Here is a 20,854-nt window from a genome sequence, read left to right as displayed (position 1 = left end):
TATTCATAGTAGTGTGATTTTCATTAATCATAACATCAACAGCATTAAAATAAAAAATAATATCATAAAGCTAATCAAGGCTTAAAAATATAAGTGGTGTCACGTCCTCTTGTTGAAAACCCTCGAAACAGCTGGAGTTTAATTTGTATTTCATTGGAAATAATATCTATGTCAGTCATACGATAATTCAAACTTAAAACAAGCAGAAATTACCATCAATGAATAAATGAGATCCAAAATGAAAAGTGAATAATCCAATTAAACTTAAAACGAACATAAATTGCATTTTCATTTCTTTTCCCCGAGTTGTTAATGAGATAATGCAGACTTACCTAAGACTTGACTTACCTAAAAGCTACTTAGCTGTGCAAGAATCCTAAGCCACATAGGAGCACATATTGTAAAAGCTTTTCGATGGATCAGAGACCAAAATTGTTTTGTCTCTTCTCCCTTCCTCAACACTAAATAATCTTTCCCAATCATCACTTCTCCCTTTTCCTGTTAGTTTTTGAAAGTTTTGACTTCATCCCCCAAACCATTCCTAAGATATAGCTGATATGATATTGTGATGGCTTAGATACATGTAGTGTCACTCAGTTTACCTCTGCCCCTTTCCGCAAGTCAAAGATTTGTTTCCAACTGACTTCTTTCCCCACTCTCTGGAAGTTTAAACTCGATCCCCCCCGGCCACTTCCAAGATATTTCAGGGCTGCTCTCCAGGGGGTAGGGGCTGGTTGCCTTACAATCACTTATGACAATTAAAATGGTAGTAGAGCTTTCGCCATCTATTCCAAAGTGCCTCATCGAGATGTCTAACATCAGCCCTTCCATGTGATGTGGCTGGAGAGGAATTTTTTCTTTCCATGGGCATTGTCATTAAAAGATCACCTGTTTCGCCGATATAATTTGATAATATTAAAACAGCCGAATTTAACATAGTTTCAAACAGTGAACTGACTGAACTGATGAAATATATATTAATTACTTGACTTGACTTGCTTTATTTACTACAAATTACAAAATAAACTATATACAAGCAACCGCCCGGGGAAGGCTCTAAAAGCCTGATGAAGGACGGCTGCAATCCTCCAATTCTCAGCCATTTACAAAAATTCATTTTAAAAAATAAGACCTGAACACTCTTTCTCAATTAACCAATAATACCAAAATCTATGAAGAAAAAAAAAACTGATAAAATAATAAAAAGAATGAAAAAAAAAAAAAATTATATCCCCTCTCCCAATAAATTTTTTTTTATTTTCAATTTAAAAGACCCAATGTGTCCAGCTTCCCGAACGCCAACTTGGATATCATTCCAAATAGCCGGAACCAAATTCCAAATTCCAAAACCTGCACGTCTGATGTCTCCACACTTAACCGTAAAATTTTCCGCCTCTCTATTCGTATACCTGTGGAGTGAAATATTTACACGAAAAAAATTTGTAAAAACTGGAGGGCATACATCATTCCAACATCTATAGGTATAAATAGCTTGGTAATCGCGAATCTGACCAATGTTAAGCACACTTAATTTTTTTAAACATGACGCGGTATCATTCACATTTTCTGTATAATTCCCAAGAAGACGTACTGTTTTATCTTGTAAAATCTGCACTCTTTTGAAATTTGCGCAAAAATTGCTAGACCAAATGACATATCCATAAGAAATATAAAGCGCAACAATACTATAATACAATATCAAAAGAACCGACAATGGTAAAAAATGCTTCATACGACGCAAAATTCCCAGACCTCTAGCAACTTTAGCTGCAACAAGATCACTATGGTGCTTCCAAAACAAATTGCAATCAAGCTGGAAGCCCAAATAACTCACCTCATGCACATGTGACAAAGGCTTACCATTAAAAAATATCTCTCCATCAACACTCGGGGTCTTACCAACTCTCCTAAAAATCATAAAATTAGTTTTTTTAACATTCACTGACAAAAGGCTCAAACTTGTAAATACATAAAATGACTTTAAACCCCTATTTACTTTCAACAATAGATCATCAATCATTCGACTAGACATAGTTAAAGCACTTTATCTCCTCTAAAATCAGGAGTTAAGCATTCCACCAGCAAAGACGGGGACCTAAAAAAGAAACAATATTAGGAATGTTTTAAGGATTAAAGTTTTAAGGGTTATTTTTATGTCCCAAGAGATATTATAGATTTGACGAGGTACACCACACTTCACTTGATAGGGAGAAGAAAATGCATCATTTAAAACAACTTGAATAGATCTTTCACTTAAAAAACTATCAAAACATTTCAGATAATTACCACGAACTCCAAGGGACTGTAGACGTTTGAGTAAAATTTTAAAATCCACTGTATCAAACGCCTTTCTAAAATCAATAAAAACAGTCAAGGGGATTTTACCACGTTCAAAGCATCTATTTACAATATCACAGAGAGAATGCACGGCGTCCGACGTCGAGTGACCTTTCCTAAAGCCGAACTGAGTTTCACTTAACATCCCTGTTTTCGTAAGATAATCATATAGCCTTTTATGCACAATTTTTTCAAATATTTTTGAAAACAGGGGAAGGATTGATATAGGTCTATAATTTTCGATATCTAGTTTAGACCCACCTTTATGAGGGGGATGACTTTTGCCCTTTTAAGCGCATCGGGGAATGCCCCAGTTTCCAGGGAAAGATTGATTGTGTGGACGAGACATGGTATTAAATAACACATCACTGATTTAAAAGCCTTCAAATTAATTCCATCTGTCCCTGCTGAATTAGATTTGATTGTTTCCACAACCTTCAGAATTTCATCTCCAGTACACGGTTGAAATTCAATTTCATTTCCAATTCCTCTTTCATCCAAAAATTCGTTCTTCAAGGAATCATTATTAAAATTCACTAACCCTTCCTCATGCACATTTTGACCAATACTTGAAAAGAACTCAGCGAATTTATTAGTAATAATCGTTTCATCACTCACTGCTTCTCCTTGAATCAACAGCGAATTGGGTGGAGCCTCTTTCCTCTTTCCCAATAGGTCATTTATAACCTTCCAACCGTTAACCGTTCCTCTCACATTATCCTTGTTTAAACTCAGTTGGTTAGCAAAATATTCTTTTTTAGCTTTCCTTCTCATTGAGTTCACTTTATTGCGTATTATTTTAAACTCTTCCAATTTCTTGACACACTTACTATGTAAATAATCTGTATACACTTGATTTCTTAAATCTGAGGCTTCAAGAATTTATGTAGTTATCCAAGGCTTCCTTGGTTGATCCTTATGCGGTTTCACAAATTTAACTGGGCAAGTCTTGTCATAAATTGGCTGTATGATCCTCATCATGCAATCAAATGCCCCAGAAGCGTCATCTTTTATCCCCAAAATCTCGCTAAGATCAGTGCTGCTTAACTCATCACCAAACCTCTGTAAATTCTCTTTTTTTAGCGACCGAGTCTTCACTTTTTTCTTTCATTTCTTTTTATGCGGACACAAGGTACCGTTCCGAGAACTGGAAAATGGTCAGAACAAGGGTACAGAACCACATCAGCATAACTACGGTCCAGATAAATAATTAAAAACATACTTAATGCAAACTGTTCTTAATATGTTTTCATTCTCGAATGATTGTAGCGCATATAAATGCATAAATATTTTGCATGGTAAACGTTACCATAGCAAAACTTTATGAGTCACAGAGTACCCGACAAAAATACCGTAGTGGAGTCTTTAAGGAATTATTGAGCAAAAACTTCAATTACGTACTAAAAAAGAACTTTGGCTACCTAAGGTCTCCCACTATTTTTGGGCCCAAAATGCCTTCACAGCCCTGGCACGTAAGCAAAAATTTTCTTCGGAGGGGGGAGGAGGATAGTATAAAAAACATTTTGTATGATAATTCTAACAATCACTATTGAAATAATCGGGAAAATGTAGGATTCCAAGGGATATGCAGGTCCCTTTGCCCCCCCCTTCCTTGCGTACCCTCATAAGCAAGTCTTTAAAGTTGTTTTTTAAAGAACATATAAACTTCCCAGCCCTATTCCCAAACAATATAACGTTTTTCTTCGTTGGATCCAAAACGTCCATCTTCTATTAAGGAACAGTCTTACTGAATATGTTAGTACGCAACTTCAGAAACCTATCCGCTACTTGGTTGTAAAAGCGAATTGCCACATAATAACTGCGTTCTTTTACATTATCCTAGCCAGAAACAAAGTATTTGCCTTTACTATCCGCGCTACCCCGTACCTTAAAAACACAGTAGGACAAAACTTGTTTTTTGGCGGAATGTTTTTGGATGGTCGAAACACATGGCATACACTCGTTTTATTCTCTTTTTTTTATGAAAGTGTTCTAAATCAATGGTAAATTATGTTCCAGCAAAAAGAGGTGCTGGCTAGGGGAGGATGTCTTGTCAAATTTATAGCGCTTTCTGGTTATTTCAATTTTAATCTCTTTTTACTTTTATTCTAAACCAATTTATTACTATTTATCAGGTATGACAAGCAACTGAAAGTTTACTGTGTTGGAGGTCCAAGGCTACGAAAAGACTATCGTGTAACAAACTGTGACCAATTTTTCTACATGAAGACTGGGGATATGGACTTATATGTGATGGAAAAGGGGATCCGTCGCAAAATCACTATCAAGAAAGGAGAGGTTAGAAAGAGAACAAGTTTATTTTTATTTAGTTTTTACGTATTTTTGCTTTAACTACTTAAAAATTTAATTTTACCTTTAATTAAATTAAATTTAATTTTAATTAAAAAATAAAATTTAATTTAATTTTAACTACTTAAAAATAAAAATTTTACTCTTCTTTTGCTAAATGGCTGTCTCTAAATTTGGTTCTGACGTAATTTACAAATTAACTTACGTAACGAACTTCTATAGTCGTATATTTTTCTTCTGGAAAAAAATACAAAGTTGCAGATTTTTGCAGATATGAGCTTGAAACCTATGTTATAGGTTTTTCTGATACGCTGAATCTGACAGTGATTTTCATTAAAATTTTTTCACTTTTAGGGGATGTTTCCCCCTCTTTAAAAAATCAGGTAAGTTTTCTCAGGCTCGTAGCCTTTGATGAGTAATACTAAACTTAACAAAATTTGTATATTTAGAATCAGCATTATAAGCCCATTCTTTTGATACATTTATTGACATCAAAGTTCCGTTTTTAAAAGTTTCGCTTAAAATTGAGCCGTATCGCTTGTTTTTTTTTATTGTTTTTTTTTTTATTACGTATATGTTATTACGTATATGATGGGGTTCTCCCCTTAGTCAATACCACGCTCTTTATGTTAAAAGTTAAAAAAAAATTTAATTCACACACCACTGAATCACAAAGGCCGTTTAATTAGAATAGATAGCTTTTTTGAAAGCACTAAAAAAACTGTAGCGTAAAGAGCGAGGTATTGAATTGGGGGAGAACCCCCTAATATACGTAATAATTTCTGTTCTTTTTAAGTTCTAATGTTGCTTCTTACTTTCCGTTGAAAAAACATGTTTGTTTTTTAATTTAATTTCTGATCGTTTTTTAAATAATGCTTGGAAATCCGGCGCCCCCTTCATAGAAAGGCCCCTTACCCCAAAGAAACATCCTCCACGGAAAGATTCTCCCGAGTAACCCCCTCCTCAAGCCCCCCTCCCCCTCCCCCACCAAAAAAAATTCTTCCTGAAAATGTCTGTATACTTCCCAATAACCAATACAATATGTAAGCAATGGGCAAAGTTCATAATTTGCAGCCCTTCCCCTGGGAACTGTGGGGGATTAAGTCATCGTAAAAGACATATTTATTAGATTTTCGACTATGCTAAACAAAATGGCTATCTAAAAATTTTGAGTGGTTGACTTTGAAAAACAAATGAGCGTGGGAGGGGGCCTAGTTGCCCTCCATTTTTTTTGGTCACTTAAAAAGGGTGCTAGAACTTTTAATTTCAGTTCCAATGAGCCCTCTTACGATATTCCATGACCAATTGGTCAATACGATTACCCCTGGGAAAAAGAAAAAAAAAACAAATAATCATGCACCCGTGATCTTTCTTCTGGCAAAAAAAACAAATTTCCACATTTTTGCAGATAGAAGCGTGCAACCTCTACAGTAAGGTTCTCTTATACGCTGAATATGATGATGTGATTTTCATTAAGGTTCTATAACTTTTAGGGGGTCTTTCCCCCTTTTTTCGAAAATCAGCCAAATATTTTCAGGCGCGTAACTTTTGATGGGTAAGATTAAAGTTGACGAAACCTATATATTTGAAATCAAAATTAAAATCTGATTCTTTTGATGCATGTATTGGTACCAAAATTTCGGTTTTTAGAGTTTCGGTTACCATTGAGCCGGGTCGCTCCTTACTTACAGTTCGTTACCACGAACTGTTTGATAATCGTATATTTGTAAACCCTGCAGCGAACTACTTATATCCCATCATCTAATCTTCAGGAAAAAGTTTCTTATGGCAGTTCCAAAGGTGTCATATTCTTAGGTCCTAACTAGTAGAACTAAAGTCTTGGAGTGACAGATGAAAGGGGAAGGGGAAGACAGGAGAGGAGTACAATTCTCCTCCCCCCCCCGAAGATTTGTTCTTTGGAAGTTTCATTAAAAAACAATCTTAAAAAAGGTAATCCACCCCCCAAAATTTCGAGAAAATCTCTTCTTGTATTTTCAAAAAAAATCTAAAGTTCTTGTCCCAACTATTTTTGTGGACTGTTTCCCATGATGAGGTTTGATTTAAATCTAATCGAGGAAGTACAAAGAACCCTCAAACATATAAAATCCTGACTTTTTATTAACAATCAATACATGTGTTTCAAGAAGAAGCCATTTCATTTTTTTCCAAGCTATGTTATGTCCTGCAAACCCAAATATCACATTGCAATAGTCCAAATTGTTTTGATGATGTTTGAGTCCATTCTGCTTTGTGTTTGCCAGCTGTCACATCTCTTAATTGCTTCCAAAAAGGTTTTGGTCTCAATTTTGAAAAAAAAATACCAAACACATGAAACAGTTGAGATTGACTATGTTTTGTGTGATAAGAAAAGGTCAATTAAAGAAGAACAAGAAAATGCTGGGTATATATATGCTACATTTAGCTAGATTTCTGTTTTCCAATGATTTTTTTAGGAGGGGGTGTCAGTATTCGATGAAATTCTGCCTAGTAGATTTCATAATGCATGTATACAAATTTCTCATGAGCCATGAAAATAATGACAAAAGTATTTGGTGGCATCCATTAGTATCATATTGGATGGTTCAACCGAGTTTTGATCTCTCCCCTCTCTCCTATTTTACCTATGCTTTGCTTAAGAGGGGCCACTGAATTTATTTTCAGATTTCGTCAATCGATAAAGTATAACCATATACTTATGTCTTTCTAAGTGAAAATGTGATTTTTGCAGGGAATTTTGGCTGATTCAAAATTTACTATTGGATACGGATTTTATTTCTTTAGTGCATTCAATGATGTTTGATTCTAGGTGTTTCTTTTACCAGCAAGGGTGCCACAATCTCCTCAGCGCTATTCAAACACTATTGGTCTCCGTGTAGAAAGAAGCAGAGTTGGACAGGAAATGGACAGCATTAGGTATTATTTTCCTCCTTTTATTGGTTTGAATGTGTGTTCACTTGACTCTCCAAAGTGCCAAACTACCTTAGACCAACACATTTACGCACGCTTCTTCTATCTACATTTATTCAGAGATTCTTTTTATTCCTTCCCATGACGATTCCTACTTCCTTAAATCTTCTCTTTTAACTTTTACTCTTTAGTCCACTGCTTAAAGAATTACTGCCTCCAAGCTGCCACGGATTCAGAGAGCAAAAATAAGGACTTCGGGACCTTTTTTTTTTTACTGAAGTGACAGGACTCTAGGGACCCTTCCGGACGCGAATATTTCTTTTAATGAGCCTTGGGAAGCAAAGAAACGCCGGGTAAAGCCGAAAGTGACACTAGCTTGAAGGGAAAAATAAACAGATCAGAAATTTTGGGTCAGCTTTTGATACGATCAAAGGCCTAGGATCGGTCTGGCTAATGACCCCCCCCCTCTTAGGACAAATTAAAATGATAAACAAAGTAACGATACGACTTTGTCTTACCAAATCAAGCAAAACCAAGTGAATTTCCCGGTTGGGCCCTAAATTTGAAGTTTGTCCCTAAAGTCCTTGACTTTGCTTGGGTTTAAAGGTTAATCTTCTGTTGGCTACTACAAATTATTAGACTATTTTTTTCTGAAATTTTATTTCAAATTCTTAAAATTTAATCTTAAATCTCTAAGCCAAGGCTAACTGGTAAATTTAGTTACCACATAGTTCTGAGTGGGGGTTCCCTAGCCTAACGAACCCAAAACCTGCGATCTGATTAGAATTAAAATTTTCCTTTAGCCGCTTTTAGACTTTGGAAAGAAAAGCGTTTATTCCAGTTAAAGAAGTCCACCGTGAAACTGTTATAAAAGAGAGACTTTAACCCATCTAAAAGTATGGGCGATTGCTCCCTCACCCCACTGCAGATCTGCCACTGTATTCAATTAACAAACCTTATTTGCTAAGATTTTTATTTGATTTGTTGTTTGTTCTGTAGTTTTGTTGAGACAATTGAAAATTAAAGTGGTAAAACCTTCCATGTGGTATTAGTTTGTTTATAATGAAATACAGAATAGTTTTGCTTCCTTGGTAAAAAATAATACACAGTGGCCGTTTATTAATATATAATATGTTATTATTATATATTAATATATTGATATTATATATTATATATATAATATCATTGATATTATATATTATATATATAATATCATTGATATTATATATTAATATATAATATCAAGTTATTAATATATAATAATTTGATGTTATAATATAATTATTAATAGTGATCTTCCAAACTTTCGAAGCATCATAAAACTTCCGTGACACAATTCCTATTTAAGAATTTTTCTGCGGATTCCTATATCCTCTCCGCTAAGGCCTCCTAAGTAAGGAGATAGTCGTCTCTAACGGTAGTTTTTTCTGCAGATTCCTATATCCTCTCCGCTAAGGCCTTCTAAGCAAGGAGGTAGTCGCCTCTAACGGGAGTTTTCAAATCTTCTTTGTGTAGTCGACGCAAATTTTGATTAAAATTTTAGAAAAAGACAGTGACTGAAGACTGCGAGATGGAAATTTCGCTTTGGGGGGTCGACTCGTTGCTTTGCATTTTTTTTTTTTTTATTATAAGTTTTTTTATATTAAGCATGTTGGAAATTTGTCACAAAGAAGGTGAAACTAACTGACGGGAAAGAGGACTCGTGGAAAAGTATCTGGTTGTCTTCACACACACAAAAAAATAATACAAAATGAAATTAATCTTTTATAAGAATTTTTTAAGGCTTCAATGGGAGCGAAAATGCTGTGTCGCACAATGCCAACGGCATTCAAAGAAATAATTAAATGGAATAATGCACACATAATCTAAAATTTTGATTTCATAACAGAACGGACAAAATAAAATGTAAAGTAATAAGAGGAGTGACAAGATTGACAAGAGGAGCCATCACGGCTATAATCCTTGCATTCTCAGCTCCAGTTTTGAAGCTTTTGGCGCCACTTTTCGTGTATGTGTATGAATTTGTTACTGAGAATCTCAGCTACTTTTCTTGTAATTTCGACCCAATTTTATCCATCCTTTTTTTTATATTTCTTTGGATTCTCCGCGACCACTCCTACAATCTTTGCTACATTTTGTGCAATCTCAAGTGCAAGAATTGTTGCCTCAGTAAGATTTATTTTTGGGTGACTTCTTCTTATGAAGACCCCCCATTACAAAGTTGCTATTATCTGCTTCAAATAGTGGGACCTAATGACAACAAGAAAAACATGGGTGAAGAAAGAAGCTGAGAGGGCTTGAAACGTAAAGGAGTAATATTCTCTGCTTTTCCAATAGGGTGAAGGGGGACTTACTGACTTTCAGAAAGGCGGGCGGAAAGGCACCGAATGTCTAAGAGAAATAGAACGCCCCCCCCCCCCAACTATAAAAATAACTAGAGGGATTCAACCTTCAAGAATGGCTCTTGGCTGAGATTAAGTCTCAGATGGGGAAGCACACGCATCAAAAGTGGGCATTTGAAAAGAATCAAATATTAAATCAGATTTTATTTATGAGATGAAAACGTTTCATCTTTTTCTCAAATTAACGACAAAATTCTAAGTTGCTGCAACCGGAGGACAAAGAGGCAACAACTGATAGTTAAGGTAAATTCATTTTTAAGGGTCAAATTTTCATGCTGAGTCCCTGGATATAATAATAGTCAAATTAAAAACAATAACTAAAATAACACAATTATTGAATATTTTAATCAGAATAATATAACTCTGATTAAAATGTAATAGTATTATCATGATTAAATAAAATGATGATTCAAGCCAATATAATGATTAAAATTATTTAATGTAAACTAATTAAAATTTTTAGTTTGTAAGTTGTTTTGTATTTCTTAGTAAATATTTCAGTGATCAAGTTAAAAAAAAATTTATAAATTTCACAAAATTGTGGGTTTTGAGAAGGAGGACGAATCATTTTATAGCATTCTTGTTTACTATCAAGTATTATCTTTTCACCTTCATAACTTTGAAAAAAATACGTCAAACCTACGGTTCATAATAAGGTTACTTATTATCTTAATAAAATAAATGTTAGAACAGTTTTTAGCTTCATTTGTGGAATTTGTCTTTTGTTTTCTATCTTTACAGGATGGTTAGATAAATTCTTGACTTGAAGAAACAAAGATAATTTTTTCGTACTAACGTTTAATCTGGTTTGGTTTCCAGTGCAGTTTTTTTCTTAGCTTAATACACCAGATCCAAAAAAATATTCCCATTTTTGTTTTGCTTCTGAAAAACAGGGACTATTCAACCTTTCAAAAAGACAATCTGGTTATCAACAAAAACCTAACTGGAACATTTTTTTTTTCGTCGAACAAATTTTTCTACATGAATTGCAAGAAATAATCCTTGGGGGTTAAAAACATGGATTTTTCCAAGAAAAATTCCAAGAGTTTTCTTTCTCTCTATCTCCATACCTCTCTGTCTTAGTCTCTCTCTATCTCTCTCTTTTCTCAGTCGCCCTCTGTTTCTTTCTTTCTTTCCTTGAATTATTCGTGTGTACATATGAGTAAATGGGTTTTTGCGCACGTGGGTTCATGTGTAGAGGTAATAAGGTTACTTTTAGTATTTACAAATGCAGTGTGTCTATAAATAATATTTTCAATAATTTAAGGGTATTTCAGGTTCTACACAAACGATAATTCTGGCGTTCTTTTTGAGAGATGGTTCAAATATACAGAACCGAAAGAGATTCAATCGGTTATCGACGATTTCTATGCATCTGAGGAATCAAAAACAGGTAATTTTTTTGATTTTTTATTGATAAAAAGAAATTCCATTATTGGGCCACTTAACAATATCGCTACAGAAAAAGAACGCCTTTGGTACATGCTCTTTTTTGTTAGAAAGATATACGCAGTAAACACCTTATCTCATTATTGAAATTAAAAATTACTGATCATACCGTAGCACTGCCAAGATTGCTGAAGAAGATACAAAAATTCATAGATTCCCTTCAATTATCCGCTTATCGTACTGGGTTCCCTGAAGCCCTAGTCCAGACCCGTGATTTCGATTTAGATAACTGAACATAGCAATGTATCATGTCACCAGTGAACAGCGAATAATACCTTTTCCACCTATTTCAGCGGAAAGTACTTGAAAGCCTTGATGTATAGTATAGTAGCATAATATATTTGACACGAAAAACCCTGCAGGGCCATGGCCACAAAAACAAACAAAATAAAAATACAGTTAACAACATACAAATACAATTAAACAATTCAATTGAAACATTTGATCAAAACGATTAAAGCAGAGAAAACCATTCAAAGATACTAACACAAATAAACAAACGAACCAAGTCATCACAAAACACTCTCACGATGGGTTATACCTATAGGAATAAACCGCGCCAGATTTTTAATAGTAAAAAAACACCCATTTCCCAGAAATTCGTCCACCCAAGCAACTTATACTACTACTGCTACTGACAACCAACCACAATATCAAGACGCCTGAGGCCAACACAGCTGCACAGACTCAATTCTTCATTCTCTTCCTGTTGAGAGTCTTTTGCTCTTTACTTATTTCAATTCAGTATCTTTTTTCTTTAAACAAAATTAAAAAATTCTTGAGCTCTTATATGTTTTTGTTAATTGGGGTCCCTGTCAAAGAAACTTTTATTTCTTTTACATGTATTTATATTATCTCTTCTTACCCCATTTTATGAGGCCCTGATTTTTGCTCGGCCCCAGTTAAATTGCCAAGAAGTACAATTTCGGGCAATCTATCATCATTAGTACTACTACTACTAGGAACTCATTGCAGCATCAAGCTGACTGAGGCCAAAACAGACGTGCAAGATCTTCCTCCATCCCGATCTTATCAAAGATTCCCTCTTTACCCCTTCCCAAGAATTTAAATATCCTTTAAATCCTTTCATGCAACCTATTCCTGCCCCATTCGGGTACGACCTGTTTTTCATTTGGTTTTAGATGGATGGCCAAAAAGGACGATATTTGGCAATCTGTTATTATTCATTCACGAAACATTTCCAAGCCATCTCAACCTTTCTATAGGTTGCCATCTCAAAATTTTAGTGCTTAAGAAGGCTTTCTGACCAATTTCTCTTTTCAAGATTTGGGAGTTTTCAGGTCAAAGCTCTTGACTGGCTTTTAAATTTATTAAATAAAAAAAACAAGTTTTTTAAACTGAAAGTAAGGGGCGACATTAAAACTAAAAACGAACAGAAATTATTCCGTATATGAAAGGGGCTGTCCCCTCCTCAACGCCTCGCTCTTTACGCTAAATTCTTTTATTGTTTTAAAAAATAAAGTTGTGAGACAGAGTCAAACTTTAGCGTAAAGAGCGAGACGTTGAGGAGGGGACAGCCCCTTTCATATACGGAATAATTTCTGTTCGTTTTGAGTTTTAATGTCGCCCCTTACTTTCAGTTTAAAAAACTTGTTTTTTTTATTTAATTTCTGATCGTTTTTTAGTTAATGCAGCTTTTATTTTGGCTCGCTGTCATTGGATAAGTAAACAAAATTTGCATAAAAATTTTACTTTTCTTTTCCTAAATGGCTGTCTCTAAATTTGGTTCTGACGTAATTTACAAATTAACTTACGTAACGAACTTCTATTTTCGTATATTTTTCTTCTGAAAAAAAATACAAAGTTGCAGATTTTTGCAGATATGAGCTTGAAACCTATGTTATAGGGTTTTCTGATACACTGAATCTGACAGTGATTTTCATTAAAAATTTTTCACTTTTAGGGAGGTTCCCCCCTCTTTAAAAAATCAGGTAAGTTTTCTCTGGCTCGTAGCCTTTGATGAGTAATACTAAACTTAACAAAATTTATATATTTAGAATCAGCATTATAAGCCCATTCTTTTGATACATTTATTGACATCAAAGTTCCGTTTTTAAAAGTTTCGCTTACTATTGAGCCGTATCGCTTGTTTTTTTTTATTGTTTTTTTTTATTACGTATATGTTATTACGTATATGATGGGGTTCTCCCCTTAGTCAATACCCCGCTCTTTACGTTAAAAGTTAAATATTATTTAAATTCACAAATCCCTGAATCACAACGGCCGGTTAATTAGAATAGATAGCTTTTTTGAAAGCACTACTAAAAAAACTGTAGCGTAAAGAGCGAGGTATTGACTTGGGGGAGACCCCCCTCATATACGTAATAATTTCTGTTCCTTTTCATTTCTAATGTTGCTTCTTACTTTCAGTTGAAAAAACTTGTTTTTTAAAATTTAATTTCTGATCGTTTTTTAAATAATGCTTGGAAATCCGGCGCCCCCTTCATAGAAATGTCCCTTACCCCAAAGAAACATCCTCCACGGAAAGATTCTCCCAAGTAAACCCCTCCTCCAGCCCCCCAACCCCCCCCCCACACCAAAAAAAATTCTTCCTGAAAATGTCTGTATACTTCCCAATAACCAATACAATATGCAAGCAATGGGCAAAGTTCACAACTTGCAGCCCATCCCCTGAGAACTGTGGGGGATTAAGTCATCGTAAAAGACATATTTATTAGATTTTCGACTATGCTAAACAAAATGGCTATCTCAAAATTTTAATTGGGTGACTTTGAGAAAAAAAATGAGCGTGGGAGGGGGCCTAGTTGCCCTTCATTTTTTTTTTCACTCAAAAAGGGCACTAGAACTTTTAATTTCCGTTCCAATGAGCTCTCTTACGATATTCTAGGACCACTGGGTCAATACGATCACCCCTGGAGAAAAAAAACCAAATAAACACGCATCTGTGATCTTTCTTCTGGCAAAAAATACAAAACTCCACATTTTTATAGATAGGAGTTTGAAACCTCTATAGTAGGATTCTCCGCTACACTGAATATGATGCTGTGAATTTCATTAAGGTTCTATAACTTTTAGAGGGTCTTTCTTCCTTTTTTCGAAAATCAGCCAAATTTTCTCAGGCGCGTAACTTTTGATGGATAAGATTAAACTTGATGAAACTTATATATTTGAAATCAAAATTAAAATCTGATTATTTTGATGTATCTATTGGTACCGAAATTTCGGTTTTTAGAGTTTCGGTTACCATTGAGCCGGGTCGCTCCTTACTTACAGTTCGTTACCACGAACTGTTTGATTGCATTGCAAGAATATTTCCTGAAAATAAGCAATGGAAAATAAAGTGAAAGGGAATAACGGAGAAAAATGTTCAAAATTGTTTGCCATAAACACAAACACTTGTGTTTTATGTTTATGGCAAAAGGTTTGCCATATACATTCACACAAACAGTTGTTTGTCATAGATAAGGGAGCCTTAAAAAGGAAGCTTATTTTTGTAAGGTTAAAAATCCCAGACGTTTCTTTCTATAGCTTGGTCAAAAAGTTCTCTTGAAAGTTCAGTAATTAAATTAGTAGGTATTAGTAATTTTATGATTAATCAGAAGTACATAATTCCAGCTTCTAGATTCCAGGAAACTATTTCTTTTTCTTTGTTTTTCTTTTAGACAGGTGCTAAATAAACAAACATCGAGTTTTTAATAAATTAAAAAGCTATTCTGATGAAAAGTACCCTTTGGCAGTTTCTTTGATACATTTCACAGACAAAACAAGTTAAGCTTTGCCATTCCTCATACCAAGAATATTATGGTTCTGTCTAAGAAATCTTAACTATGGTTGCTTGCAGAAATATTCACTTTTGAGCGTGAAAAGGTTTCTCTTGATGGTTCTTTCCGAATTCGCTGTAAAACCTTTCACACCAGCATAACTTGTTGTTGTTTGTTGTTTGGGGTTTGACGCGGTCAACCACTCGGTCATATGCGTTCGTATCACTCGATTATTCTGTGCCTCCTGCAATCACTACCTTGCTTGGGTGTCACTTCAGTCAATATTCATTGAGCCAGATCAGGTATCACTTATTGTGCTATTGGTTGGGGGTTATTCACCTGTAGCAAATGTCTGCGTTGAAAAACGGGAATCAGACTAATCCAGCTGTACTTGTCATAAAACAATTAAAATACATTTACAACACAAGTAAAACAAATAATGCAAATATAAAACATTCCTGTCAAATACCAGCATAACGTGAACCTGAACCTGAACCTGAGCTCTGTTTATATTTTTACGTTATGTAAGTTTGTGTTACGTTATGGAAGAGTTCAACACAACAGCAATATAATGGAATTTATGAATGCTCATCCAATAGCTTCAAAACCAATTAATATAATTTTCCTTGGAAGCTTTTCACCCTTCATTGGAGATTGTTATCTCCATTCTATGTTTTTAAATATTTTAAAATGGTTTACTTATGATGATTATAATGATTTTAGACGATGATTATGATGGTTTTGTGGAGTTTTTTTTATCTTTTGCGAAAGGACTTGTTTAAGTTGGAAAGGCTTTACTTAAGTTAAAATAGATTAACCCTTTATCATAGAAAACTGCATACTTTGCGTGAAAGCTGTTTAACATAAGAAACATAATTCAAATTTGGCAAGTTAATATAATTCATTGTAAAGTTGCCATTAACGTGACCTCTTTGTATTTCAGGCGCTCCATCGGCTAACAGTCAGCTGGTAATAGCTCCATTTAAACCTGACGAGAAAGTAAGCATAGATGAGCCGTTTTCACTTGAGCAGTGGCTAGACCGCAACTGTCAAAAGCTTAGAAATGGAAAACTTGATTTGTTCCAGGGGAAATACCAAAGCAATATAATCGTATATGGAGCTGGGGAGGATGAAGTTCTCAATGAAGACGCCGACACTTTTATATGGGCTATTGTAAGTCCCGTTATACATTAGATTAAACAGGTGTTTCTTCCAATGAAAGTAAAGATTGAAATTAAAACTTGAAAACAACAGAAATTATTTAAGTTTGAGGGCTGCCCCCTCACCCCTCCCGTCTTTTTCAATAAAGTATGACTAGTATTTCTTTCAAATTATTTTATAGTGCAATATGTATAGCCCCCTGGTAGTGCATTGGTAAGGGCAGTACTTGCCAATCGCAAAACACCAAAAATTTATAGTGTTTCATGCAAATCGAAAGAAATAAACCCTTCCAATCTCAAGCATTGAATGAAAAAAATAGCAAATTTAAGTTTTAGTTCGTTCTTTACTATGAATTGAGAAACAACTGATTTTTAATATACTTTCACTCTTTTTAATATCGAACTCAATGTATTCCAAAGAGAGCCCTCAGAAACACACTACGAAAGAGTAGAGGTAATGTCAGAGATGAAATACCGAGTCATTGTCGAAATATAAGACAAAAAAAAACAGTAAAAAAGATCCATATAACTAAAATCTCTCCGATAAAATAAAAACAAACTAAAGAAAACAAAATGAAAAAATGGCTGAGCCTTAGCCTCGTCACTTCCTATAAATTAAGCGGAGACTGAAAAAAAGATTCGTTTCATACTGTTTTATTAAAATGTAAGCAATTACTTACTGAGATTTCGATAAAACTGTAAGGCATGAATAAACTTTTTGGATGTCTTAGCTGATCTTTCATCAAAAATTCTATAGAGTGAATTATTATCTTTCTTAATAGTTTCTATGTTCTTAGTTTTCGCCATTTTTATTTTATTAAAGAAGAATATTATTGGTCACATTACTTTTGGTCATTATTTGTCATATTAGACGGCTATTAGTCACATAGGCGAAATATTCTTTGAAGGTTTAATCTAATGGTTCAATAAATAAAAAAAAACAAAGTTTTTCTTACTGAAATGAAGAGCAAAGTTGAAACCCAAAGAACAAAAATAATTGCTTCCCAGATTGTGCCAGATACATCCCCAGAACTAGTTTACATAAATTGATTGGCTTAATTCTAATATACTACTACTACTAACAACTCACTGTAGCACCAAGCCGCCTAAGGCCAACACAGCTACGCAAGCTCCTCCTCCACCCCAATCTATTCAAAACCTCCCTCTTTACACCCCAGGAAGTTCCCATTTCCTTTAAATTTTTCTCAATGATGTCCTCCCACCCCAGACCAATACGACCTGCTTTCCGTTTAGCCCTAGACGGTTGGTCGAAAAATCAAATATTCGACAATCTGTCATCCTTGGTCCGCAGAACGTACCCTAGCCATCTCAACCTTTCTTTCATTATAGCCCTAAAAAGCGGGATTGAATCACACTTTCGTATAGTCTACTGTTTGAAATACGGTCAGTCAGCCGGGTATTCAGAACAATTCGTGGGCAATTTCTCTGGAAAAAATCAATTAAATATTCATCCACTTTTTGGAGTGCCCATGCTTCAGAGCCATATTTGACCATTTTCATCACTGTACCTTCCAATATTCTAATCTTGGTTCGAAGACTTATCTTCCTATTCTTCCAAACTTTTTTTTAACTGTGAAAAAACACAATGAGCCTTGGCTATTCTACTTTTAACACCTTCGCTGCTCCCCCGTCTTTACTGATAATGTTAGCAAGGTAAGAGAAGCTGACCACCTGATCAATCTTTTCGTTACACAACGTCACCTTATTATCTTCACTTATTCCTAACCTTAGTGACTCAGTCTTCTTCATTTTCTTTTTTAACTTTTTTTTACCTGAGATCAATTTTCCGTTAATTAAATAATTTGTTTTCTATATATTAAAGAAAATAATTTAATACTAAAGAATAATCCTGTTTTTAATTAAAGATACATCAACTTAAACAAACGGCTAAACAGTCCATCATTCCGGGGTGCCGAACTGTAAACAAAGAGCCTGGCATATAGTAAGTTCCTGGCATAATTTGATAACAGTCAGAAAAAAAAATTACGTTTTTAAAAACTGAACTTTTTCATTAACGTACTGAAAGAAATAATAAGACCTAAAATGAACAAAGAGTATTCTGTATACTTCCATTTATTAGGAGGCTGCCCCGTCCTCAACCTTCAGTCTTTGCGCTAAAGTTTGAATTTTTTTTATTCTTTAAGGACTACTGGGCCGGGGACTAATGACTAATGGGAATTATTTTCAAAGAACCTTAAGTCTTTAGTGTAAAGAGTCAGCGTTGAGGAAGGGGCAACCCTACTCATATATACACTAATTTCTGTTCATTTTAAGTTTTAATGTTGCTCCTTACTTCCAATTGAAAAAGCTTGTTTTTTATTTATTTCTGTCAGGACTAAATTCCTCCTCCCAACTTACTTTTGCATGAAAAAAATTGTCTAGAATTAAGGTTAATTTTCTGGGTTTGCTTTTTCAGATATGTTAATTGGTTTTAATTAGATTCTCATGATATTTTTATCAGACTAATTTTAACAAGTTTAATTGGAATTACCTTTATTGTACTATAAAAAAAAAAGTTTCTTTAGGCTTGCCAATGCCAGTGTATGGCCCCTGACTAGATTGCTACTCATTCTCTTTAATTTCTCATGCCTTGTACTTACATTCTTTCATTTTTACTCATGGGTGTAGGCAGCATTAGGCAGCATATTGTCTGGGGGGGGGGGGGCAGTCGATAGTTTGATGGAGTTTTATCAACTGCTTTTTCCAAACCATCTGCTTTTTCAGCCATATCTAATGTAAACTTGAAGGTCTAGGGGGGGGGGGCGCTGTCCCCTGCCCCTTCCCTACGCCCATGTTTTTACTTATTATTCTTATTATTTACTTATCAATTTCTCAATCTTTCTCAATCTTTCATTTTTACTTAATATTCTGCAGCTAATAAAGCTGCATAAGTATGAAAAGCTAAAAGATTCTACGATTGACTTTCTTTTCCTTTCTTTGGCGTGGATCTAACCTAAGATCTCCAAGCACCAGAGAATAAATTATTTCATTAGAATGAAACACTCTTTCTAATTGTGATGTTTACCATTTTGTAGCGTGGATTATCGATCCTTGACGTTGCTGGGGAAGCAACTCGTATTCTAGAAGGTGACGACACAGGCTACATTCGTAAAGGTCATCGCTACAAAATTACCAGAGAAGATGGTGCCAGGGTCTTGCAAATAGTAATGCCTTATGAGCGAAACTGAATTACTGACTGTAGACATGCAACACTGTCTCTCTTTTTTTGTGGTTATTTTTGGTGTTAGCTTTGTGATTAACATTGAATAATAAACTAAGGGTTCGAATAGTAAAAATATTTACGATTTTTAAACAGAATATTAGAAAATATGACTTTGACGGCGTCGTACAAATAGGCCAGGTTAATTGGAATTCTATCCAAGATCAAGAAAACTTTTTCTATCAGACCGTGACTGTGAAATTGAAAGCATTGAATAGATAAAAAGAAGATTATCCAGTGAAACCGCTGATATTTAGCTCAGGGGTTTTAGGCCTCCCTCTAAAATGTGTGTTATTCCATTTTGTTTAAAACTTTTGTTTAAAGAAGGGAAAACATTTTGTTTAAATATGGGAATTGTCTTCGGAATAGGATTTAGATTGCTCGCGTACGACGTTGACTTTTGTTGATAGCAGAGCATCGCCAAGTGTGAAAAATCATGCAGTTACCAAGATGGGCCCAGACTTGCAAATTAAACTGGAATTTCCGGAATTCCATTAAACTGGAATTCCCGGGGCTTCTTCCTCTCCGGTTCTAGTACGTTCTAAAACGCTTCCACCCCGGTTCCTCTCCGGTTCTAAACGCTTTGTGTAGGCTTAAGAAGAAGTTATTACTCCCTGAAAAGCTTAGACGTAACGTTCATATGCGTTTCTTATCATTCTGTTTTTTTTAGTAAATAAAAAAAAACTTTTTTCACAAAAGAAGTTTTTTAAGGAAAAGTAAAGAACTCCATTAAACCAAAAATGAGCAAAAATAAAATCAAATAATCTACCAAGCGTGAAACTAACACAAATCAGCATCGATAAATAAATGAACCCCAAAACGAACAGAAATTACAATAAATAACCGAGTCAAACTCAAAACAAGCAGAAATTAACATGAATAGGGCTCAAAACCCCTATACCTTCCCAAGGCCAGAACATAATTTGCACTTTACTGAAAAAATATAAATGTTTTTACTTTTAAAACTTTAATTAATCAAAGAATATTAACATTTTGATTACTAAACATCAGTATATGTATATTAAACTGACAATACACATTCATTTGTATTTTTTTCAGTAAAGTGCAAATTATGTTCTGGTCTTGGGAGAGCATAGGGTTTTGAACCTAACTCATGTTAATTTCTGCTCGTTTTGAGTTCGACTCGGTTATTTATTGTATTTTTTTTTTGGGGTGAGGATGACACAGAAAGTTAACGGAGGCCAGTAGCCCCCCCTCTACAATTTGTATTTTACCGAAATACACAAGATAGAAATTTGAGATAGCCATTTGTTCAAAAACAGTCCAAAGTTCACATAACAAAGT

At 34.5% G+C, this 20,854-nt stretch overlaps 1 protein-coding gene across 1 annotated transcript in view; it reads left to right on the top strand.

Moving 5' to 3' along the window:
• LOC148948263 (3-hydroxyanthranilate 3,4-dioxygenase-like) overlaps nucleotides 1–19,625 on the top strand; it is a 43,867-nt gene extending 24,242 nt beyond the window's left edge. The window contains exons 2-6 of the mRNA XM_089093847.1: nucleotides 4,473–4,635; nucleotides 7,454–7,560; nucleotides 11,234–11,349; nucleotides 16,092–16,321; nucleotides 19,365–19,625. Of these exons, the coding sequence (XP_088949973.1) occupies nucleotides 4,473–4,635; nucleotides 7,454–7,560; nucleotides 11,234–11,349; nucleotides 16,092–16,321; nucleotides 19,365–19,517 (769 nt within the window). The 3' untranslated portion in view covers nucleotides 19,518–19,625. The remainder of the gene's footprint in view (nucleotides 1–4,472; nucleotides 4,636–7,453; nucleotides 7,561–11,233; nucleotides 11,350–16,091; nucleotides 16,322–19,364) is intronic.
• The last annotated feature ends 1,229 nt before the right edge of the window (nucleotides 19,626–20,854 follow it).

Source organism: Artemia sp. Qi Xiang Cuo, chromosome 9 (assembly GCF_049724085.1).
Source record: "Artemia sp. Qi Xiang Cuo chromosome 9, ASM4972408v1, whole genome shotgun sequence".
Taxonomy (NCBI): domain Eukaryota; kingdom Metazoa; phylum Arthropoda; class Branchiopoda; order Anostraca; family Artemiidae; genus Artemia; species Artemia sp. Qi Xiang Cuo.
Note: the sequence above shows the minus strand (reverse complement) of the source record. Positions and strands in the feature narration are given on the sequence as shown.